This window comes from Lissotriton vulgaris, unplaced genomic scaffold (assembly GCF_964263255.1).
Source record: "Lissotriton vulgaris unplaced genomic scaffold, aLisVul1.2 SCAFFOLD_442, whole genome shotgun sequence".
Classification (NCBI taxonomy): domain Eukaryota; kingdom Metazoa; phylum Chordata; class Amphibia; order Caudata; family Salamandridae; genus Lissotriton; species Lissotriton vulgaris.
The window spans coordinates 606,567-632,815 of NW_028255431.1; the positions used below are offsets into that span (position 1 = coordinate 606,567).

The 26,249-nt window shown below is 48.6% G+C and overlaps 1 protein-coding gene across 2 annotated transcripts in view; it reads right to left on the bottom strand.

Moving 5' to 3' along the window:
• LOC147659125 (plexin-A1-like) overlaps positions 1–26,249 on the bottom strand; it is a 589,684-nt gene that overhangs the window by 175,459 nt on the left and 387,976 nt on the right. For both annotated transcript variants that reach the window (XM_086951953.1, XM_086951952.1), the window contains exon 10: positions 17,908–18,108. In XM_086951953.1, coding sequence (XP_086808079.1) covers positions 17,908–18,108 — 201 coding nt within the window. The remainder of the gene's footprint in view (positions 1–17,907; positions 18,109–26,249) is intronic.

A 26,249-nucleotide genomic window follows, 5' to 3' on the forward strand; every position in this document is an offset into this window, starting at 1 on the left:
GTGCACAATGGGGTTGTCCAAAGTCAAAGTACCCGACTTGGGGGCTACCAGGATCTGGTGGTGGGTGACAGGCGACACAGCCAGATATATCTCCTACTTTTCATCGAAGTCCAAAGGACGTGATGGGAGCTATTAATGATTCTGGAAACGTATATTAGCGCCCGCAGTAACACGCTCTTTCCCATCCTAAAAAGGTATTATAATTTAGGGACTTTAAACCAGGGCTTTAAGTGGGCCGGGTTCTGCCGGTGCTCAGCACCGGCAGTTCTTAAAAGCAGATGCCAAAACGGGTCCCTATCGGGCTCTCCACTTTACCTTCAGGGTCGGTAAAAAAAAAAGTTTAACTCTGCAGTAGGAGCACCAGTCACTGCTTTTTATGTAACTTCAAAGAGACTCCTCTTCCAGATTTATATAGTACAAACGTGAAGACAACATGAGCACCCGTTACATTACACAAGGACACATTCATGTTTAGAATCACAGGATGTTGAGCCGACGTGCGGCTCAAACCTGCTTTCTGACAACTGCGAGACCTTGGTGAGCGCGCCCTTAGGGCCCGGCCCCCCTGGTCCCAAGCCACACCCCCATTGTCCGGTACAGTAGCTCGATTGGCTACAGGCCAGAGTTAGTACTTCCGGGTCGGCCGTGACGCGTGTCCGGCCAGAATCGCGAACGGAAAGGGTGGAGACGGGAGGGGCTATTTAGGCCCCGGGTCCACAACAGAGCATCCTCTTTTGGCCTAACTGGACCTTTGGATCAGCAGACCTTTTTCATCTCCCACCCACCCGTCCCTGAGATTAGTGGTTTGGGTTAGGATAGGAGAGGGTTGGGTGGAAAAGAGACCACACAACATTGATTTTCAGGGTTAACAGGAGGCCTGCTTGCATACTCCAGAGGCCAGCACTGAGGGGAGGGACGGTAAGCTCTCCGCAGGGAGAATGGGGACACCGGCTGGGGAGGCAAGGGCGCCAGGCCACACCTTCGCAGCCTGGTGGTAGAGGGCTGGGCCCCTGGAAATGACGGACAAGGACCGAGGGCCCCCCCGCTCAAGGACGCAGGTGGGTTGTGCCTTGCGTTGTTCTCAGATAGGGATGCAAACCAGAGGGCCCCTTGGTGCTGGAGTAAGTAGCTGTTGCAAAACCGGTGGTTATGATCAGTTATAATACATGTAAATATTAAAAGTGTGAATATTGAATTTTAAATGTGAATTTTATAAATGCTATCGTCATGTTTATGAATGTTTTGATGGTTATTACAAACATGGCCGTTTTACCCACACTCTTACTGGCTAGTTTTGATTGTGGGATTGCATGAGGTTGGGGCGGGGTCCATCCTGGGGGGTCCGGGCTCTATTAGCTCTAAGGTCGGTAGCTCTAGCCTTAGCCACAACCTTACCCACAAGAACGGAAGCATTTTCAATAATATATACAACAAAGTCATAGTTGCTGCTTATTAATCTTATGCAACTAACAACCATTGACAAAGCCAATAGTCCTGACTTGTTGTAGGTGTAATGTTACTTGTGTTATATATATGGATAAATGGTCACAGTCTGACAACAAAGGGTCTGAGAAGCAGAAAAAGAGGCGGTTGAAACAGTTTGGCACCAGGGCGACCGCAGCATTCCTACACCAAGGCCCAGATTGAAATGGAAAAATACTTTGCACCCCCACTCCAGTGGTGAAGCTGGAGTGACGTGGCCTCCTACAGTCAGAAGTCTGAGATGGGGGAGGGGCGTGCATGTCCACCTCACCTGCCCTCCCAGAATGTCACCCGCAGGTTCATCACACTCTTACTGCACCAGTTGTGTTGTGCCCAGCTCGGCTGCAAAGTCCTGTGACCTGGTGCGGATCACCTCTTCAGAATGAGGCAGGCCTTGCAGCCAGGGTCAGACTTGGAACGCAAACTGGCCCTGGCAATTGAGTCAGACCGTGGAGGGGAGGGGGAGGGGAGATGAGGTGGGGGCATCAGATGAATGTGGAAAACACTGCAGCAGCTTTTGTTACAGGGGGCAGATATTGCAGCTATGCCCCGGTAACAAAAACGCCCCCCACCCTGGCAGCCCACGAGGGAACCGCCCGGTGCCCGCTACGGCCAGTCTGCTTGCTGTTAACTGTCCTGGGCAGCAGGGCCGGACTGAGAACAGAAACCGGCCCTGGCAAACTGCTCAGCCGCCCCCCACCTGGGGTGAGGGGAAGTGCAGCTGAGCAGTTTGCGAGTGCCGTTTTCGGCCGATTTTGTTACCGGGGGCTGATCATGCTGGCCCCGTAACAAAAACGGTCCCCCAGGGGCCAAAAACTGGCCCCAACCCTAGCGGTCTACCGGGGAAACGCCTGGTGCCCGCTATGGCCAGTCCGGCCCTGCTGGGCAGAGGTCGGCTCCTACACCCGCTGATAAGTAAATCTTTCTTTCCACTCAAATAATGTAACACAAGCACAGTTTCCTCAAAGTATCCATCAGCCATGGGAAAACAGGAACTTCCGGAGTCCTGGTCTGACGTCACTGCGAGTAGAGCAGCTTCTCCAACAGAGCAGATGAATGCTCACTGCCGTAACAGGGGGTTAACTCAAGGGGCACTTCGACGGTTTGTGCGCGGCACTGCGCATAAAAGGGGTATGTGCATTATCTTTCGTGTCTTAAGTGCATACTACAACGCATCCAGAACGCCTCCGCCCGACTCATTCTGGACATCCCTCGACGCAGCCACATCTGGCCACCTGAGGAACCTGCACTGGCTCCCTGTCAACAAGAGGATCACGTTCAGGCTCCTCACCCACGCACACAAGTCTCTCCACGACCTGGGCCCCAAGTACCTCAACGACCGCCTGACCTTCCACACGCCCACCCGCCAGCTACGGTCTGCTAGCCTCGCCCTCGCCGCCGTACCACGCATCCGAAGAGCCACCGCCGGAGGCAGATCCTTCTCCTACCTGGCGGCCAAGACATGGAACTCCCTCCCCATCCACCTTCGGCTGACCCAGGACCACCTCGCCTTCAGGAAGCAACTCAAGACCTGGCTGTTCGAGCAGTAGCGGCCCCCTTCCCCCAAGCGCCTTGAGACCCTTCCGGGTGAGTAGCGCGCTATTCAAGTGTTATGATTGATTGATTGATTGAGAAACGTCTCCAAGTTACTGCAGGGGCTGCGCTGCGCCTGTGCACAGCAGCCCTCGGACACCGGGCAGCAATTGCTTCTATGTGCTTCCGAGCTCTGCTATCAGCAAACTGACCTATATACTTTAAGTTAATGTATACGTTGAAAACACATAAAAGAAATGCACAGACCCCTCCTGCGCAGCGCAGAAAACTGAATCATGATACCGCCCCAGGTCATTACTTCTAAATCCATCAAAAAGGCCACCTTTCGCCTTCTCTCCTCCTGCAGGCCGGTACATCGAGTAACACAGCAGCAACTGTGCACCGGCCTGCGGACGGAAAGAAGGTTAAGTGCTGTTAATAACAGAGTACAGTTGCAAAAGGTGACAACAGTAATGTTATTTATGGCACTTACTCTGCCTTCTCTCCTCCTGCAGGCCGGTACACGAGTACCACTATTACACAGGGTAGCAGAGGCAACTGTTATTTCCAGCACTCACGTGACCTTTCTCTTTCCGCAGGTCAGAATACCAAGTTCTCTTCACATTGGTAACAGAGAAACTTACGTGGTGAGAGAGGAGGCGAGAGTCTGGGTTTCACAGAGCCCGATTGGTTTGGTTAAAGCAAAGGCCAACATATGCTTGCAGAACCATTTGGCCAGCCCTTTTAATATATTCTATGGCAGACGTCACATCATCTCCCATTGTCAGCGAGAGCAAAAAAAACAATTGATGGGCAGAATGCAGAACAATTGATGGGCAGAATGCAGAACAATGTCATACATTGACCCCAGTACAGAGATCTTGGCCTAAATCCATTGTTTTTTGTTCACCATGCCATTCCAATTTTAACCCAGCCATATGCAAATCAGTCTGGACCCTGTGCCTCATGGGAACAGACCAGCCTGAACTGCCAGGCCAGGTCCTTTCTGGACTGGAAACAAGCATCCTAGGACCGGTTTTGGGGTTTCACCTCTCATCAGCCAGGACAGCTTGACTCCAGTGGCATGGAGAGCACGGGACCCACGCCTGGGCATACCTGTCCCACCTGGTATGCCCAGGCTTCTCTGCACCCAGGTTTAGGCCGGTCCACACACTGTCTGGTGCAGCAAAGTGTTAACTCCTGAGCTGCTGTCAGCTCTCGGATGCGGTCTCAAGCACACCAGCCCTCCAAAGGAGGCAAACTACCGCAAGAAGACGAGACAGGTAGCTTCATCTCGCATTCAGGTGCCTCCGCGCTGTCATTCCCTCGCGCAGAGGGACGTCTTCACGACACTCTCGGCGGGCCGCGAGACTGACAGCTCCAAGCTGTCATTTAAACCCTCTCAGTCCAGACTTTCAAAACCCTAGAATCCTAAGAGATGGAACAGCAGGGGGGCTCTGCTCACAAAACCACCCAAGCATGAAAGCAAGAGACATCAAGACTTCATAAAGTGCTGCAGATTGCTATATAAAGGCAGCTATCCGCTTAAGGCCCCCCACACACCCCCTTACTAGCACCCTGCTCACCTGTGACTGCGCTCCCCTAACCAGGAGAGGGTCTGAAGGCCCTACACGACACGACTGGCAAACTATTGTTACAAATACATAATTGACCCAAAAAAAACTCCCAAACCCTCATTGACCTCACTTAACTCCCAAGGAAGCCATGATGAGTGTTGACCAATTGGTTAAGAACATGCAAGGAACAAGCATTGGCATAGCTCTTCGCCATCTCAATTATTCCAACAGGAAGGTGGAAGAGACTTCAGCGTTACACCGAGGAGTGATGGTGATAAAGTGGAAGTAAATTCTTGGCACAGCCCATCAGCATTACTCTACTAACAGGCATCATAGTGAAAAAGACACTTGCAAAGGCAACAGGTTTGGCATTGACCGGCAGACTTTTGCCTTCGTCAGTGCTTGTTTTGCCGTAATTTTTTTAAAACCTTATTACTGGGACAGCTGCCGCACCCTCATCGATCTAAAGAAAAAATAGCTAAAACCAAACATATTTTGGTGTCAAAAATCACACATTTCCATATTAGTCCCAGTCCCTTCAGGGGACTAATTTGTGTGTGGACGTACACCTTGTAAAAGGGGTGATGTGGTGACTGTCAGTGAGCGAAGTTAGCAAACGCCTTCAGTGGGCCAACCTATTGCCTTGTAGAAGGAAGTGAACGATGGAATAATCGACCAATGTATGAAGAGGGCTGGCCCAAAGCTCCTAGAATGTTATCTTAAATCTAATTGTGCTAATACAAGGCCTCGGCTAACGCATAACGGCGGAGGGGAATTTATGAAAACGTTTGAGTTTCTGCAGTGCCTTCCATTGTCTATCCACCAGTCTGAACCCAATCACGGTTGGTCAAGGGCCTGGCCATCCCACTGTCCCCCTCCCGCTCCCGCTGACAGAGCAATGAATGTAGGGGTCATAGTTGACAATCATTTAACCCACAAAATCCCAGATCTCTGCCGTAGTCAAAAGTTTGTGCCGGATCCTTCGATTGTTGAGAACATTGATCAATCTGTTACCTTGGGATGCTCAAAAAACCGTGGTCCAAGAACTGATCTTATCCAAACTGAACTACGCAAATGTGCTGTACATAGGATCCCCAGACGACCTCTTGCACAGATTAAAAAAAGTTCAGAACATGGCCGTTTGACTATCATTTAAGCTCCCAAAACACACCTCGGTCACTCACTACCGTAAATAATTACACTGGTTACCGGTTAAGAAGAGGATCACCTTCAAAGCATTAACCGTGGCACACACCCCTTTTTATAAAAACGGGCCCACCCATCTGCTAGGTAGATTGACCAACTACTGCCCGCAAAGAGCCGTACGTTCGCAGTCAGCCGATTCACTATCCATCCCACGCACAAAAAAGAAAAGGTGGGGTGGCTCAACCGGCTCAACGCTAGCGGTCAAACTCTGGAATGAGCTGCCTTTTCCCCTTGGATATCTACCAGACATAAAACTGTCCAGTAAGCAACTGAAAACCCACCTGTTTAAAGAATAGATGGTCACAGACCTTGATATCTGCCACTTGCCTAGCGCTAGACACTCGTGGAGCAGCCGCAAGCGCTATAAATTCTTTCAATCATTCATTCAATGCGGGTAAAATTGTGCCCACTGTGTACAGTCTGCTCTTTGTGCATGTACATAAGGGCAACATACTGGGCTTGTGTATGTACAGGAATGTGGCGTTCTGCATTAATAGTCATTTCACCCGACGTTTAGAGAAAAGTTGCTGAGTTTTTAAAATATATTTAAAGTGGACATTTGAGTGATAAATCGTGTGGCACGATGGAGACTTTTTACAAATATTATTAACCCTGGTACCAGAGGCATTGCAGCTGCGGTGGTCACATATTACCCAAGTAGAGGTATTTCAAATTGATAAAACTTTTTTACATAACTGCTGGCGACCCCGCATCGATGCCTTGAAGCGACGGCTAATGGTAATCCTGCTTTTGGTCGCCACTAGTGTAATTCTGTCTGATGTGGTCACTGTTACAGCACTAATATTAGTAGCTTGAGAGGATTTTCATTGAACATATGATGCTCTTATTACAGAAAAGGTTGGAGACCCTTGTCCTAGTCTAACAGAAAGTGGCTTCACTGACGGCACCCTACCTCCTAGGCCGCGCCACACAGAGCTGAACATAATGGCAATTAGAAGCCACTGCGTGGAAAAGGCCACCATGGCGGCTAAATCCCACGCTGATGCATGGTGGGGGTACAACTAGAAGTAAAACACGAAAGGAGCAGAAGAGAAAAACTGAAAGGGTCAGGGCTGGTAGAAGGGATGGTAATACAAAGCTAGGTAAAGGAAGCAACTATGGGAAGAAAGAATAAAGGAGGTAGAGAGAGAACAAAAGAATGCAAGAAAACGAGGAAGGATCGTGAACAGAGTAAAGAGCAAAGAAGCGGAGTCCTGGAAATGTAGAGTCCGGAGAGACGACGTCTATGTATTGTCAGGTCCACCTCTCAAACCACATGGGGAATACACCAGAGTTCAAGTGCACCGATGCATAATGTTCTTCCTTAATATGCACGTATAAATGTATATCTATTTCTTTAGCACAAACCTAGCCAAAGGCAGAAAAGCGCTCTAGGTGTTGAAAAAGAACAGAGTCCACGAGTAACAGGAGAAGGAGCAGAGTAGTGGACTGCTAATGCATTGTGATGTAGAGTTCTTCAAAGGGTTGAGTTTTCAATTATTTCCAAAATTGAAGCAGCGTTCGGGCGATCTTGATGGATACGGGAATGTTCTAAATTCTGGGTGATCCATCATGATCTAATTTTCCTAAATTTGAATTCCAGCGAAGAAGTTGGAGCTTCTCCGGTCTGGGATGTAGGCTCAACGTTGCCTCAACCATCCACAACCAGCTCACGGTCTTCCAAGGAGCGCTTCACTCAGTAAGGAAGAACCCGGAAGTTGACTGAGCGCGAGGGACAGCCATGGCGGTCCTCGCGCGGGGCAGCTGGATGATCAATACATCAGATCGGTTTCTCTCTGGGCTGGAAAGCTCTGCAAACAGCATTAATCCACCAAGATCTGGAGCAATGAACTTCCTTCATGGATCTCATGGCCCTATCGATCCTGGCTCAGCTTCACGCACTTGTGCGCCACCCGCTAACGCTCAGCAGGCCTCCTCCGGGGACCGCGCTCTGGCAGCAGCTAAGCTGCTTGACATGAAAGAGAAATGGGCAGGCTCCAGAAACTGTCACCGGCCACACGACTGCTGGGCCCGGTGACCCCGGGCACACATTGCTGCATTGCACCAGGGGGATGCCGGGACGCAGGCCAAGTTGGTGCAATCGCGACTGATTAAGGCAGATTTAGGCCCATCTTGCTTCACAGTTGCTTCTGCTGCTGTGGTGGACATGACAGAGCTGTGGGGCTGCAGGGCTCCTGGGGGACAGGGTCGCGTCTGACACTGGATAAAGCGCTCTAGTTCGCTGAGCCACTGAGACAGAACAGTTCTTTGTCACTTTGTGTCTGGTGGAGCCACACAAACTCTTTCCGCCTCCTGGGCACTAATGGACTTGCACGAGCCTTAGCAGCGGGGTCTCAGAATAACCCTGCACCAGGGACAATGCACGAGAACAAAACCACAGCAAGCAGAGGGCAGATTTCGATTTTTCAAAATCCAATTTTGCAGGGTCAACCGATGCCAATTTCCGTGTGGACTCCTTCGAAGATAGATCCCTCTCCTGACTATATGGGGGATGTGGACACTGCAACTGGTGACCAGAGTCCACCATTCCAGGGAACCCAGAAGGAAGAAGGGACCAACCAGAGCAGCCGCTGCATGAAGTAACCACCTACAACCCACCCACTCAACTAGCCCCTTAAGCCCACAACACCCCGGATGCCCATAATGGCTCTGAAAATGACAAAAAACTGTCCGACTTCCATAAACTGTTAATGCATCTCCTGTCTCAGGTGTGTGTTTTTTTTCTGAGTGCCTAAAAATGAGCCTATTAAACATTTTTCTAAACTGTAGTGGTTATGGTTACAGAAACAACAGCAAAAATCACTGAAATTCACCAGATGTGGTTAGCTACACATTTCATACCTTGCGCAACTGCCAGGCAAAACATAATACACCAAATGGAGTACTCGTGACCTCACTGATGATGTCATAGATCAGAGTACCAATGATCTTACAGGTCAGATTGCTTATCACACCACCTACCACTAAAGTGACGAGTCTAACCGTATTCTTTGTTGGTTTTAATATGTGCAGTCCAGGACACTGCATTTTTAGATGTCTTTCTATAAATATAGTGAGATCATAAACATTGCATGTGTGAGTTCTGGTCTGCTTGGCTATTGGTCGAGTCATAAATTGTGGAGCTAACCATAAGATAGATTCAGGTAACTGCTGTGACCCGCCACTCATGAGTTTAAACCCCAGCAGAGCCAACTCAGCCCCTCATTCTTCCAATGTTGGTAAATATAGTATGGTATAATTAAGGAACACTAAGATGCGACAGCCACAGGAGTACAAAACTGAGTCATGAACTGTTCTATAAAAGGCAAGTTATTTTAATTTCAGGAATATTTCGGAAATCTCATTAATTTCTGCGTGTTGGTGGTGGACTTGGCTTGCAGCCAGGCATTAGAGACACTGCCTTTTAGTCCAGAGATGCCATTAGCAGGTGCCCTTGGAGAATCTCGTCTTTAACCAATCACAGGAAGGCAGCTACAACCAACGGGGCCGCATCCATTCGCGCCCCCAGACGCGGTCCGGGCGCACATTAGCCCCCCGCCTCCAGAACGCCCGCAGGCCGACAACAAACCCCACAGCGTGCACGGGGAGCGAAATCCGAGTAATTGGGAGCCATTTTGCCCTTTCATCTGAGCTTGTCTTTTCATGACAATCCCACTGAGCCGGCGCGCAGCCGTCGCCTTGATCTGCGCCTCCTGACAATGTTCAAAGGGGCGGATTACGGGGGTTTATTTTAAACAAAGTCACTTTTCAACTTCCTTCACCCGTCTGATTTTTCTAGCCAGCAGCCCCCCAAAACTGATGCTCATTAGCTTTTGTGTGTTGCCGTCTCGCGCAGGCGGGATGGAACCCTGGCAGAAGGCAGGGTCCTATTCGCGCAATCCGAGTAATTAGGTATTTCCAGCTCGCCTGGCTGTGTGCGCAGGTCTGATCATAGGCGCGCATCCAGTGTTTCACCTCCATCAATCAGGGATTGTAAAGCGTGCTACTCACCTGTGAGGGCCTCAAGGCGCTGGCCGGGGTCAGCAAGTCCATTAGCCGAAGAGCCAGGTCTTGAGGGTCTTCCTGAAGGTGTTCAGAGAGGAGGACCGTCTGATGTCTGCTGGTAGCTCGGTCCAGGTTTTGGTTGCAATGTGAGAGAAGGATCTTCCACCTGCTCTGCGGATGCGTGGGGTTTCGGCCAATGAGAGGTTGGAAGATTAGAGGTTTCTGCGGGTTAAGCAGGACGGTCCAAAGATGGCCGGTCCATTAGGCCCGATCCATGCCAGATGTTCAGGATGTCCACATGTGACTCTTCACAGGCAATGAGTCTGCAGAATCATCTATGAAGTCACTGGTTATCCTGAAACTCTGACCCGGAGGTAGTTCTCCTTGATGACCCCTGGGCAATCCTGCTTCACAGAAACAAACACTGGTGGTGCGCCGGCCATCCCTCTATCAAAGCATTGGGCTTTAAGTCTTGGAGAACGAAGACTGTAGATTAGGTGGGTGGACACAGAAGAGACCACCTCAACCATAGATAGGATTCTCTTTTGACCGCCTGCCAGAGCGGTCAACAGTGGTCATGTCTTGAGGATATGGGACCTTCTCTCGATAGTTTCAGGAGAGATTCCAGTGCTGCAAACCCAAATGGGCTACGGCATAGAGAACTTCCTCAAATATCAAAATCTTTAGATACAAAAGAAAGAAGGGTTTACGTAAAGGTGTGCTGATGGGTTCAACAGTATGTTCGAGAGCATCACACTGCGTAACCTTCATAATGTCCTTCACTGCGCAAACCAGATGTTTGGATGATGGAAACCGCTTCTTCTGGAGGAAGGTTCTCACTTATATGTGCAGAACAATCCTTTTGGTCGAACCCGGGACCTTCCTGTATTCTCACTGACAGCACACACCTGCCATTGCGGAGGACATACTGAAGTTGTAGCCATTAGGGCCCCAGTCGTTATGAAATGGAAACCTCTCCACACCTTCGGCCCCTGGAGAAAAATTGTGGGCCATGCCAGCGAACCTTTGAAAACTCATTAAGTTAGATCACGACTCTTGATCGTGACATCACCAGATGTCAGTGTTAGGGGACAACATGCTGCAGTGCCTCCTGAGGAGTGACCTGACTTTTTTTTTCTTACAAATCAAGCATTGCTAAAACTCACAAAGGAGGCCAGCATTTTGCAATTTATTGACCACTGCTGTGAAAAGGCTCTAATAACAAAACCTTTACCACGCAAGGCTCAGAGCAAACCTTTTCAGAAACCCAGGGTGCCCACAACACCAAGCCAGGACGCCTTAGGAAAAATTCAACCTGTAGAGTTGTAGATTTACAAGTGTATTCAATTACTTGTTTAATCCTCTGGTGTCTAACATAGGAAGGGGGTACAGGGGGTAGTTGAACACCAGAGTTTGTCTATTTGCATAAGAGATAGTAGAAAATACCCTGAACCATACTGTATAAGAATATTGAAAGTTGCTGAGAAGTTTGGAGACCATATAGGAGTACTGGACCACAGGCCAATCACCTTTATATGGACACAGTACTCTGAGGTGGCTTGCAACATACTTTTAATATAAAATTGGGGGTATTTTATTCCATATATTACATGACCACGTTACTTGGCCTAGAGTTCTCCCACACCATTACTACTGATCCCAAGTTGGGAGTTTGGAGACCTTCAAACAGTCATATTTTTTGTAAAGAGCACTTTGGGGACTTCTGAGGCCAAAAGTACAATTTAAACATCTCAACTACCTACAAGTCCCAAAATGTAACTTTTTCCTGAGTAGGAATGTAAGATTAGCAGGGAAGTGCTAACTCTGACATGTGTGTCTTAGTAACAGTGGGGCAGCATTTCAAAATACAAATGCAAGAAAGAAGCCTGATTTGCATACAAAGGCCACATTGTTTTTTTGAAGAAGTCAGCTGAGGAACATACTAATACTAGTCACGGCTCACACATGTAGAGCTGAGCACTGAATGCTGTTGCTTTGACCTGTGCTCTGAGGCAGGGCTGCTGCCGGCAACACTGCTCTCCACAAGGTGTCCGTGCTAACTGGCAATTACTGCTAAGCAGCCCAAGCTGCAGACATCTGCACTCCCTTTCCTCAGAAGCTGTGAGGTAGATGGTGTGAAAACACCAAGCCCAGTCTTTGTACTTCGAGACACATAGGAATTTACATTTTCATGTCTCGCCTGCAACAGCAAATGCACTGCATGCGCTTTCGCTTGTGAGACATATTGTATACTAGGGGCTTTCAGCCCGTCCATTGCTTAGTATTCGCTGGTTTCATTGTTACTCTTATTTGCAGACTTCTAATTGGTCAGTGCATGCTGGCTTCACTTCCTCTTCTTTCGACTGGAGCATAGACCAAGTACCGCTTCAACTTGATTGCTCTCCTTCCGCATTCTATAAATATGCACAGCACCGGGCGCAGACCATATGCACCTTTACAGCGGGCCACATTAACTCACCAGCCCAGGGGCGTAACACAGGGCCCGCAGCGGGGGTGGGGGGAGGGGGGGGGGGCCTTGAGCCGGAGGGAGCCCCCTCAGCACAATACTGAGGCCCAAGAGCTCTGGATTAAATCCGAAATGGGAGCCCCTCCGTGTACATGGCGGGGGGGGGGGGGGGCTCAACTTTCGTTACGCCACTGCACCAGCCACGTCTTTTATAAAAAAGTTCCACAGAAAGATGTGTTGTACTCGCGAGCACAGCGGTACCTACGCTCTCCGGAACATCTACGGTGGCTTCAAACTTTATGCACTCCACGTAACGTTCACTGTACCCATTTCAATCATACATTCAAGGAGCGCCCTGGAAGTCAGTGCAAATCTAAGCGCTACACAAGCTTGTTAGGACCTTGAAGTGCTACATAAGGCAGCGCTAGGTACTGGAAAACCCAGAATACCCTTTAGTCCTCACTTCTGAAGGAGACTCAAAACCCGGCTCTTCGACAGACACAGCGCCCAGATTCCCCTAGGGGGGGGCAGTGTTGCACTTTACAAATGCTATTGATTGATCTAGTGCTCGTAAGGGCAAGAAAATCAAGTTTTCCCCCGTCCAGGGGCTATCCTCAAAATCAAGCATTGTATCAGGCCGTCCCAGACCCATGGTGGACACCCCTAGTTTGAAGACGTCCTGGGCCGCTTCGGAGACACAGAGAATAAATAAAATGAGTACCATTAGATTGGGCATCTTTTACACCTATTACAGCGCTAAGACACTAGAGCAAGGTAAAGGAGCTATAATATAGACAAGACAACCCCCAGATGCTGTATTTTATTATGTGCCCACCAGTCCTTGTGGAGGCCGGCCCTTCAGGGCACCTGAAGACTGGCACATGGACGTCTGCCTGGCGCACGCCCCCTAGCCTCACACCAGTATTCATTCTACCTATTGAATGGAATGTTATTAGCGGTCCATCGGCGTAGCAATATTTATGTGGAAAGCCTTAATATGGTCCACGAGGAAGGACCACCGGGGAAATGAGCTCCCGGCATCCATCCATCACGCCGCGTCTGCGGAGGGCGCACGCGCTGCAGTGCGCGAGATAGCAAATCAATCCACGGCCCCGGACTGAGCCAGGTAAGTAGCACTGAGCCGGGATCAACCCCGCGCGCCTTCTCCTGGCACGTGCGCGCACGTGGGCCTGCGCTGCCCCACGTGCACCGGTGACACCCCAGGCGCAGAACTCACCCCCTCTACAGCAGAACCATTACTCAGAGAATCATGGGGGGACAACTAGAAACCAAGAAATGCAAACGTATGGGGTGATTTATGAAGCATGCCAGTTGCCAGCTGTGTGTTCTAGCGAGGACGGCAGGGCTTAGAATCAACGAATTACGTCATATTATGTGAGTGCTAGGTACGGAGGCCGGCGCACGAATCAAACACCACATGCGTCTACAAAAGAGAGCATCACTTCTAGACGTCAGGTGCATGTCTTTCTAGATAGATGCCACATCGCTGCAAATATTCAAAACGGTGGACTAGGAACCTTTTTAGACGATACGGGGGGCGGTGTAGTTCACTCCGTGCAAAAAACGGTCACGTGACTTTCGCACAACAACCGTAAAAAGCCTGTCACGCGACGCCTTTGAGGTGCACCGCGGGTGTGATCCAATATACGGTGACTTGAGCCGAGTGTCTACTCTCTGGCGCCATCCAGTGGCAACAAAAACCAGAAAAGTGAACAGAGCGAAAAAAGTATTCTCAAATAGGGGTTTTCCAACCACCCAAAAAGCCAAGACGTCCGTGGATAAACACCCGAGGGCCAATGCAAGGGGAAACAAAGGTTCCTTGCTAAATAAAACCATAAAATGTCAATCCCTTGCTTTTCTCAAAGCAGTGTCCAATTGGTGAGACTGGTAAAACACCCAAAGAATAAAAGCAAAGCAGGGTTGTGTAGGGGACGATAGAAATGTAACCAAAATGCGTGACGACCCAAACAGGAACAACAGCAGTTCCCCCAAAGTAAATACATTGAAATACAAGTCAAGATATTGCTACATTGATTTGTTTCTTGCTAGTGAAGAGGCTTGCTCTTCAGCAATCAGTTACATTGGCAAAGTCACACAATGCGGACACATTGCGCTGCTCCATGCCAAGGACGTGTTTAGCTCATTCACCCGGTCTTGGTTTTCAGCCCGCAATCTGGCACCGTGGGGCCTGACTTGGAACATCTTAAGCGCATACAATTGTGGAAACACCAAGTGAACCAGTTATGAATGGGTTCTACTCGATTCAGTTACTGCCACGTCTGATCTGGTGCGCTGGATTCAGCTTTGTCTAGGGACCGTTTACTGCATCTAAATTATTATTTGATATCTCATTTTAACCAACAGAACTTCACTTTGATTTTTCCTGCTGCACCCACCATAGTAATGTCTATAAACTTTAAAGCCATGCCTGCACTCATCTCCTGGCATCACATAGTGAGAGATGCGGTGCAGCTTCCAAATTCCGTGTGATATCCGGTGTTACGTATCGAAACCAGGGTCCTTTTGCTATTATTTAACTTGGCAACTGTGATTCAGCCTCACACCAAGGCTTGGCCCCCACCTGACTATCTTCATACTCATTCGATGTCTAACTTCTGGTCCTTATTAATGCTTTGGTTCAAACATTCTCAGACCTGATGAAGACCCAACATTATTAAAAAGCCAAAACAGTGTCAACGCTGCAGCAAATTGACTTTTTCCAATAAATGCGCCCCACCGTTGTTTCCGTTACGATATTTCAGTACAAGCTAAAGACAATTTTTCTGTCTATTGCTCGCTTACCTATTGTGTTGCATGCTTCTATTGGTTACATTTATCTTTACACTGTGGGGTCAATGGAGCACTGAGAACTTTGTATTATATATTAATTATGTATTTTTGAGGCCGACAGGTTTGTTACTTATTCCTAAAAAACAGATTTGATTATTGATTTTTTACATGTGAGAAATTAATGATAAACATTGCAAGCAAAGGATTATGATTGTTCCACATTGATCAATTCCGTGATACACCTTTTTCACTTGGAATCATCGTTTTGCATGACGTAGACTTCCTTGTGTCCTGGGTGGCATTCCATAGGCTGCCCCGGTTTTCTATAAATTGATGAGGTGGACACCATATTTAACTAGTCAAGTGGACTTCCCACGATGATGAAGAGCATGTCCTTGGCATGCAGTCTCTCACCAGCTCTCTCTTGCGGAATCTGCCTCTCTACATTGCAGGGAGATGTCTTACCAACGAGTGCCTGATGGATTCTGAGCCCTTGCAAGGACACTGAGCTCCTCCAGGGTGAAAGAACTACACACTCCTAAGAGTTAAAAGGAACATACCACACAAATAAGTCCTCCTGATTGTCAATATCATCATCGTATTACTTCACTTGAGACCACGCAGGGAGCCAGTTCTCCATACATGTCGCGGAATCAACGAAAGAGCCGAAACGGTGTGTGTAGGATAAGGCCAGCCTCAAGTGCTGCACCAATGCTTGTGGGAGGGACTCAGCCACTGGGCAGGCCTGGGGTACAATGTCTACAACGTAAGAGCACGGCCACGTTACAACATGTCTGTGATGTTGCACTAAAAGTGTGACACCACCAATTACTCCTCGTGGCATAGTTCCAGGAATTTAGCATAACAAGTAGAACATGAAATTAAGTGGAATTTGGCACTCGTAATGGAAATGTTGGCTAGGCCTATTTTTAACATGGGATTGCCTCAAAAGACAATATGAAGATCCCCTAGGAATGGAACCTGGGCTTGTCAAGACGTCGTCTCGCCATCACACACTTTCATAACATTGAATTTCTGGTCACAAGACGAATAATGGGTTAAAAAAGTAACTTAGAGAAAGAACAGCATATTAAAATAAACCACAATGGGATACTGGGATACGTGCTCTCGGCTGCAAAGTTGGCAACTGTTAAAGTTCTTTGGTCGACAAGACCTTTAAACAAAACATGTCTCAGAACACACAACATAAAAACATACATCAGCGATTACATTCAGTTAAAAAACAAAGCTGGTACGCAAATATTTGAAATGCAACCTTTAAAGAAAACAAAATATAACATAAACTACTTCATATACTCTGCACAAATTCTGGTGAACTTTATTGAACCACCAAAACACTGACCAGCACCTTGAAATTAAGGAAGAAAAGCGACCCAGAGTCAAACTAAATATCCACCCCAAGAGGTCTCCTGGAAGGAGGTCATTGGCATCAGGCAGATGGCACACACAGGGATGACCCGAGAACCCATGGGCACGCGCACTGCAGCTTGTGCCCCACACTCCACTCAGAGGCCACAAGGACAACTCACAAATACATATAATCACAAGTGTGTCCAAATTGCACCAGACAGGCTGCTCTAATGTCACTACTAGTGCAGTGAACTCTCCATTGCCTTACAGCCGCATTAATGCCATTGGCTATGTCCTCACTGACATTGTACAGAGATAAAGGGCACAGGCCAATGGTTCAAAGGTCACGGCGGCCCCAGAGCAGTGGTCTTTAAACTTTTTTTATTTTTTATTTCAAAGTACTTTATTGGATAAGTTGCCATAATGCAGAACACGAGTTGGAAAAGGCAGATACAGTGAATTAACCTCTTTTACAAAAATGCTTAACGTAGTACAAGGGAACGAAGGCAAGAATAAAGCATAAAACAGAGCATAAGGTAAAACAAATCCTGAGAATCCTAAAACATAAGCAAAAAAAGTAAGTCACGCTATTACAATAGTAGGCATAAAAATCCAGGAACTGAAAGTGGCCGCATACCCATTTTCAGAGAGACAACAGTCTGGCGACGGGCGAGAGAGAATTTCATGTAACATAAAAACTATGAGACCACTTCATGGTGTGTCGAGGGATTCATGGTGGTTTGGTATCGACGAATAGGTGATCTACTGTCTTCCAGACAGTTCTGGAGTGTGACCTCCGGGGGAAAACTAAATGCTTAGACCTGACCAGTGGCTACTAAACGACCACTATTAAATCTGAGCTCCTACGAGCCCCTCCATTTCATAGGAAAATGGCAGGCCTACATGCAAGGCTGACACGACAGCATACCTCAGGACAATGCTTTATTTGATTACTTCACAGAGGCACCCATAGATGTACATAACATGTCTACCGTGGAGCCAGCATCACCGGCAAAGTAAAAAGCATCCAATTCTACCCGTTACTGCCAAGACCACACACAGCCCCAGGAAGAACAAGTGGACCCTTGCCAAAATGGAGTCAATGCCAGCAACGACAGGCTGCCCCCTGGCATAGGTGCCTTGGATGAATCTTCCTGAAGTAGACCTGAGAAATTAGGCACTAGGCATGGTCCTCAAGGGATCGAGCTTCTGAGCGGCTGGTGAGGCCGAGGCAGTCACTCCCAGGTCGAACACCTCTGACCATCTCCTCCTAATATTCGCTTCCATAGGTGCCGGGCCGCAAAGACACCGCCTATCGCCCCTTAAAACCAGTGTGCCACAGACCAATCAATCAAACAGTACAGCAACCAGTGCAGATTGGAACAAAGTGAGAAAGCGGCGCGCGGGCCCAGGTAGAGTATGGCGGAGCAGGGCGCGCGATCCGCTCAGACTTACCGACGTGTTCTGGCACTGGATGCTGCTGCTGTTGAAGCGCAGGGCGGTCACCTTGGCTGGCTCGTTGGGGATGTGGAAGATGCACTCGTAGTTGCGCTGGCCCGACTGCGGTTGCGGCAGGTTCTTGGCGGTCAGGGTAATCGGCTTTACCACATCCACTGGGATATAGATCTGGGTGGAGGGCAGGATCTGGGGGCAGTCCTAGAAGAAAAGAGGAAGAGAATCAAAACACTGACTATGTTTATAAAGCACAACAAATACAAAACTGAAGTCTTTTGGCACGAAGATGGGCCCATATTACAGCCCAATTCTATGGTACACCAGTTACTGACCTCAGGAGTCAATAGCCTAGTTAGAATTCAAACATAAGACATGGGGATAAGTATATATAAAGTGTGTCTACACATTCACCCATCCTACAACAGAAGGCACTTCCAAAGGTCGATGAAGGTATGTGCCCATCATTCACAGACCATGTTCCAGGGGTACAGAGTACACACCCCAGATATACATTGCCTTTTGCATAAGTAGAGACATGCCATGGGTACCCTTGAGTGCCAAAAACAACAGTCTAAATCTTGGTCGATGTTGATACTTGTTTATTTAATCATTTCACCACTCTAGCCAACACGTTTCGTCTTGTTAAAAGACTTCCTCAGGGCACAAAAGTAAAGTCAATCTTCAACCTTCCTAGTACGGAAAGATGCAAGATAATATTACCACAATGTGAGAGCTGTTACCAATTAGTTAGAGAGTGCTCTCTATATTGACTTTTTAGGACCTATGAAGTTTCTCATTCTGAAATAGAGATGCCACTGAATAGACCCCTCTCTAACAAATTGGTAATAACTAACAGAGGATATTATCTTGCATCTATTACTTACTAGGAAGGTGAAGATTGACTTTACTATTGTGCCCGGAGGAAGCCTTATAACAAGACGAAACGTGTTGCCTAGAATGGTGAAATTATAAAATAAACAAGTATCAACATCCACAAAGACTCAGACTGTTGTTTTTGGTGCTCAAGGGTATCTGTTGTTCAATTTGGAACATTTCCATCCATGGGGTCTTTGACGGCCGCCCCATTCCTCTAGAAGCACCTGTCAACATTGAGAAGATTACACAGTGCTTTGCTACATCATAAATGGAGATGTGCACCTACAGCTTATTCTCCTAGTCATCACATTAGTATTGGCGGATGCCATAGTCCCCGGCACAACCAAGGAAACTGGCCCTTTTAGCTGCTGCGGGGGTGTACAATACAGCAATTATCAAGGTTCAATGGGCACCTTAGGGCTCTGTGCCCCGGTGCCACGGCATCAGCTGCACCAATGGAAGCCTCATCTCTGAAAAGGATAACCAAAGTTACCCCCAGTACCAACAAGGAGACATTCATTATGGCTTCCTAATTCAGTATAATATGCGATCCAGGGTACATCACAGTCCTCGAGCCTCCATGTCCTTATCAGCCAACGCTGAAAACATCTAACAAGTGGGCGACCCTAGTGTTAAGCTGTATAGATGTACATTAGGACTAAATTATTCTGTCTCAATCAGACAATTTCCACCTAGAATTGTAAACAAGTCAAATAAGGTTTACAGGTGCACACATTTAGTTTTTCCTGCGGCCTCCCTACACTGGCCATGTCAGCAGCGGGGCAGGTACATGGGACGTCCATCACTTTGTTGTTCACTGTTAGTGGAGCCATCAGGGGGCACAGAAATGCCATTACACTGGGTCCACATTTGCTCGAGAAGACGGAATAGCTCATTGCAATAGTGAATGCCACAGAGCACACTGTAGCTGCTCAGACTCCTATATCACAAGTCGCTGAGGGAGGCAGGAGAAACGATTGCTCCAAATCCCCCATTTGGAAATGAGCCGCCCCCACCACCTGCCCGTTATATCGGCGTTATGAGCATTTTCGTAACCTGTCCATCACATTCTGCTCTTGGCGGTGTACATCATGTAAAGCCCTCTGATACCTCTGGGTCTAGCCAGCGCTATATAAAACTCTTCAATTAAATAAATAAATACATGGATGGGGAGGGCGGTCCAAGACACGCCCAACTCATCTGCATTACAACTCTCCATCAAACGATGGCGTATATGAGTCACCCTGTCACCAGGATCCAGACGGGCAGCTTCACCCCATCTACCTTGATATCACAATAGCTCACAAACACCTCAAAGTGCTGCAAGATGAAGGTGCAGCGAATGAAACGCAACAGCATCCTTTAAAGATGTCCTTTAGAGATGCTCACAATGTCAAGAAGCAGCTGTAATGTTCAGGGAACCGCACGGTTGTCTCACAAAGTACATGGTCCTTGTACAGTGAACAAGGTAGAGTGGCAAGGCCACAGCCATCCCAGTACTGTATCTCGTTGCCAGGGCGATAGGCAGCCATGACACCGGATAGATTCAGCACCAAGGTCCTACATGAATAGAGATCATCGCTACAGAAGTTACAATGCCACGTCAAGGTTGACATATTTACTAGAAACGCAGATACCACCGCATCCGGAGGTGACATCATGGGTGAAGGCCAGATTCAAACCCAGGTCCCATCCAGAACCACCAAACCATAGAAACATAAGGGCTTGCGTCATCGCAAAGACAAGACTTAGAATATTGGTACAAGAGGATTGGATATCTGGTTGGATATCATGAAACATAAGGCTTACGTCATCGCAAGGACAAGACTTAGAGTTCGGCTACAACAGGAACAGACAGCTGGGAGTATATTGTGCCAGGTGGTAGTGTCGTTGAGAAGACTTCATCAGATGGCAGACCGTGAGCACGTTCAGCAATATTTAGGGATCATTTCAAGAATTTTAAGACCAACTCCAACAAAAGCTCCCTCCTGAATAAAAGGAATAACTCTTGACTATGACCACTAGTTTGAAACTCTACCTCCGTCTCACTTGGACTCATTAAGACACATTGCCTAAGCAAGCAAGCTGAGGTTTATTGACATATTACCATCTAAGGAAGGGTCTGACGTACCAACAAAAGGGCCATGGAGGAAGATCCGTATGCGGCCAAACCAACAGCACCACGTAGAGTCAATAAAAAATTAACAAAGTATGACAGCCAATGTGCTGATGCTCTAGACTGTGAGATGTGCAGGGCCTACGCAACAACAGACATGTTACAAGAACTTTAATGTCGGAGACCCATGCGCACATAATAGAGAAATGACGTCCAGGCAGGACAATACATCATCCATGACTGAGGATCAAAAGTATTTCTCCTGCCGCAAGCATGCGGGGAGCATCTGCTGACTTGGCCTGTAATCAATGGGCCAGTGGAAGGGAGCAAGAGTTGAAAGGCTGGTCTGTGGACAGCCACAGACATCAGCTCTGTGGAAATTAGCATTATCAGTATCAGCCATATTGTGGGAAGACGCAGGGGCGGCTCTAGGCTCATGGCGGCCCTGGGCAGGGAGCACAGGTAGGGGGCCCCGGAAGAGGGGGTCCGGGCGGGGCAGAGCGCGGAGGCCAGTGAAGAGGGAGGGTCAGGGTGTTTGGAAGTGGAACAGAGCCGGAGGCCGCCAAATCCCTGCCAGGGGCCTCCAGGCAAATATGTATCCATCCTCAGAGGATTATTATATTAAGGATATATATTGGCGAGGTGGCCCCTGAGGTTTGGTGGCACTGTGCAGGTGCACAGCTTGCACATGCCTAAGGCCGCCCCTGAAAGACGCCTCATCATGCAATGGTGAAGCTGGATGTTTTGGTTGGGTCGTCTCACATCTGCCACCTCCCATGGAGACGGCCACTAGATTAAACGCAAGTCTCATCGAATGAGACCTGTTTCTGTTACCTATCAAAGTTATGAGATCATTTTCCAGAAGTCTTTGTTATACGCATTTGTAAAGCACACTATCACCGCAAGCTTCTTGCGGAATTCAAGAAGAGGAAAGGAGGTTCTTATGTAGAGTGGGAGGTCGCTCCACACTTTCGGTGCGATGTAAGAGAAGGCCTGTCTCTGTTCTTGTTCTCTGTATGCGTGGGATGTGCATGAGTAAGAGTCCTGCAGAGCAAAGGCATGTGGGTGGTTAGTGGGAGGAGATGTGACAGTTCAGGTAGGTGGGGCCTAAGCCGTGTAGTGCCTTGAATGTGTGTGTGAGTAGTCTGAAATGAGCAGGTCTGTTTATCGGGAGCCAGTGGAGTTCCCCGAGGTGTGGTAGAGTGTGATTTCTGCGTGAGAGGTTGAGAATGAGTTTGGCGGCCAAGTTCCACATGGTTTGTAGTCTTTTCGGAGGTTGCTTGGCTATCCCAGTGTAGAGTGTGCTTCCCGTTGCCATCTTGCTGGTGTTTAGGACGCAAGTGCTTCTTTTGGTGTTGCTTGGGACCTATTTGAAGATCTTCTTCTACATCTTCAGGGCGTGGAAGCGCGATGCAGTGATGGCGTTGACTTGTGGGGTCATGTCCAGTTTGCTGTTGATGATGTATCAGTGATTCCTGGCATGGGTGTGGGTCAGAGTCAGCCAGCCAACCCTTGGACTCCCAGGGCGAGTTGTTCTTGCCCAAGTTTCTACTACTACTGTCTTGTCAGTAATGAGCTGGAGACATTTGGATTGCATCCAGTCAAGTCATGCATGTGGTTGACTTGTTGGTTGGGCTTTGGGGGTCTTGTCTGAGAGGAAAAGTACAAGATGCATGCAGTCAGCACAGGAGAGGATGGTGATTTCTTCCACCTATTTTATGTGATGGCTTCACTGTACTTCCATTGATTCACCACCATCTTAAAAGGTGTACATCACTTCCAATGCAAACACAAGGAGATGATGGACGGAGTGCTGAAACTTTTCAGACACTTATCCCCAGTCACAGATCTGGGCTGAATCCATCATCGTTCTTTAGCTCACTTCACCACCCCAGTTCAGACATGGCCATATGCAAATCAGTCTTGACCCTGTTCCTCATGGGAACAGCCCAGCCTAAACTGCCAAGCCAGGTCTTCCCTGGACCGGAAACAAGCATCCTGGGACCGGTTTCGGGGGTAATACCCCTCATCATCCAGGCTAGCTTCAATCCAGGGGCAAAGTGAGCAAAGGACCCACATCTGGGCATACCCTGCCAACGTAGGGCAAACAAAGCAAACACAATGAGATGAAAATAAAAAAAGACACCTAATAAACTATGGGCGAGGATTCAATAAAAGTCCAAACATTATACCATGACATTGCAGCTCTAAAACCATAATTTCTTCTTGCAGAATACACATCCTGTTAGCATATGCCAAGACCACCTATGTCTGGGGACTGCTAATTCTGCCCACAGGCTGCCAACGTGCCAGGCAGAACTAAGCAGCCAGTGACGTAGCGATGCCGGGAGCTTTGACGCAGGGACGCAATGCTCCACTCTGCAGGACAGGAAGCTGGCACAGGAAAGGGCCATGCAGACTCTGGCAGCGAGCTTATGTCAATCATTTTGTAGGAGCCAAAGAAACTCAGCAATGGCGCAACCATCGAGGAGCGGAAAAAAACCAGCGTTCAAAGAAAGCCTGAAAGGCACTGAGAGGATGGAAGATTTGCCACAAAGTTGCCGCTTTCACCGCTTCTAGGCCAGAAGTCGGCCAAAGCCCACTGGCGGCTTTCATTATCGGCTCGTTGGCTGTGTGAAACGGGGCGATTGTCTCAGCCCGGTTTGCAGTGGGCAGGTGTCTAACAGGTTTGGACGGGGGCAAAAAATAGGCCTGGATACCAAAATAACAGCGGGCCACATTAGCGAGGCACATAGGTAAAAAGTGGTAATTCATCAGGAAAGAAGGGTCCTATTGGCCATAAAACCAGTTCACAACCGCTAAATCGGACAGTGCCCCATTGGGCACTGTCCGATTGCCCTATAGGACAGTCCAACCCTGGTGTCTACTATCCAAAGGCCAACACAACCTGTGTCTGATAAATCAGCCCACACTTCACATCCTGAAAGAACAAGTCATGCGTACCCTCAGGACTGAGGTATCGAATATGCCAGTCTGATGTGTTTGGCCAGAGGTAAAAGGTAAATGCTAAATACAAACTGCAATAGTGAAGGGCCCCGGTACACATCATAGTTTACGGTAATGCATGAAGGAAAAAGGGGCAACCTCACCCCAAAAGTAGTTGTAGAGGTGATCTACCATTCCAGAAATTGGGCCTGCAAGAAGAAAGGTCCGGGCTCCAGGCACCACCAGTAAAGGGGGTGAGAGGGACGACAGCAAGAGTATGTACAAGTGTTTGCCTTCGCTACCCAGCAGATAAAGACCTATGGTAAAAGCAGTCATGATTCAACACGTCTCGGAGATTCATCGTGAACCTGAATCATGAATACCTGAACCTCGGTGGTTCAACTGATGACATGGCAATGAGTGGCAACAGCTACTCATGGAAGCTGAACACTCCTGCCATGAGGTGAGGGCTCCCTTCCCCTAGCACTGACCGCCACGGCTTACCTTCTTATCCCTCAGACCTTGGGTCCCACTACAGCACGGGGGACCCTGTGATGTGGACTCCTCCAGTGAATACAGTGTGCGATGTGTCCACCCTTAGAGGTGTATTGTGCCACCTCGTCACAGAGGGTCAGCTTCCACTCTGAATGTGGGTACAGCTGTTCCATCCTACCAACCTCTTCGACCCAAAGACCCCTGCTAACGTGCAGTGCAAACACCCCGAGCACACTGTCCCACTTCATACATGGCACTGCCACTCAACCTTCCTGAAGTCTTTGCCTGTGGGTGAACTGCAGCCGTGTAGGAGACACCAGGAAGCGGGTAGCCCATTTGATGCATGATGCAATCCTCCAACATTGCCAACTGGGGCACCGAGAACCTTGAGTCCCTCTCAGCGGTTGTCATGATCATGCCACCTTTCCAACCCTGGGCACTCTGCAGCCACGGAGAAGGCACACCAGGAACCTGGAGCCCTCTCCATGATGGCATTATCGTGCCACCTTCTCTACCATGGGCACTCTGTAGCCACAGAGGAGACAACCAGGAACCTGGAGTCCTTCTCAGTGGTTGGCATGATTGTGCCATCTTTACAACCATGTAAAAAGAACAATTGATGGACAGAATGCAGACCAATGTCATACATTCACCCCAGTACAGAAACCTGGGCCTAAATCCAGCGTTTTTTGTTCACCATGCCATTCCAGTTTGGACCCAGCCATATGCAAAACAGTCTTGACCCTATGCCCAATGGGAACAGTCCAGCCCGAACTGCCAGGCCAGGTCCTCCCTGGACTGAAAACAAGCATCCTAGGACCGGTCTCGGGCTTTCAGCCCTCATCAGCCAGGACAGCTTGACTTCCAATGGCATGGAGAACACAGGACTCACGTCTGAGCATACCCGTCCCACTCGGGGTGACAAATGCAAAAAGAAACAATTGATGGACAGAATGCAGAACAATGTCAAACATCCACCCAAGTACAGAGATCTGAGCCTAAAACCTCTACAGCCAATGGCACACTGGAGCCACGGAGGGTGTACACCAGGAACCTGGAGAGCCTCTCAGTGGGTGGCATGACCATGCCACCTTTCCAACCGTGGGCACAGTCCTCCTAAACTCTACCCTACAGCTTATGCAGTCAGGGCTTTAAGTGGGCCGGGTCTCATTGGTGCTGAGCACAGGCAGTTTTTTTGAGGAGACCTCGAAACGGGTCTGTATCGGGCTCTGTTTTGTGCCCTGGCACAGGCGGTCCGTTTTTTTCAAGCGTTATAGGGGAAGGGAAATCCTTTAACGAGAGTCTTTTCGGAACTCAGGAGCAGCAACATTGTCGTGGTGTCACCAGGGCTTTAAGTGGAAGTTTTTCAATATTATATACAAGCCACAGTTGCTGCTTATTTATCTTATGCAACCAACAACCATTGACAAAGCCAATAGTCCTGACTTGTAAGTTTGATGTTACTTGTTGTATCATATATATGGATGCAATGACAGGAACAGAAAAATACAAGTCGGGCGGCACAAACTTTTATCTTAACGTGTTTTGAAGCCACACCCTTAATTACTTTGGTCACGCCCCCTTGAGAGACCCCCAGTTTTTTCATCTTATTTAAAGCCCTGTATGCAGTAGATATGCAGGGCACCTGGTGTGGCATGAATTCATGGCACACTGGACGTGGCCCGCCAGGGAGCCCTCTGGGTGGCTCTTGTAAACCAGGGATGGCTCGTTCGTCGCTATTTACCACCTGCTCCAGCAGACCCGGCTCTCTGCAGAGCAGAACCGTGCAGATCCCGGGAGACCCGGGCCGTGCCAGAAGAAGCTAAAATAAACACTTCAAAGTGAAAAACAGGCCAACTCCCTCGAGGGCCTGTATTTCTGCAGGGCCTGATGCAACGCGGGAGCCTGG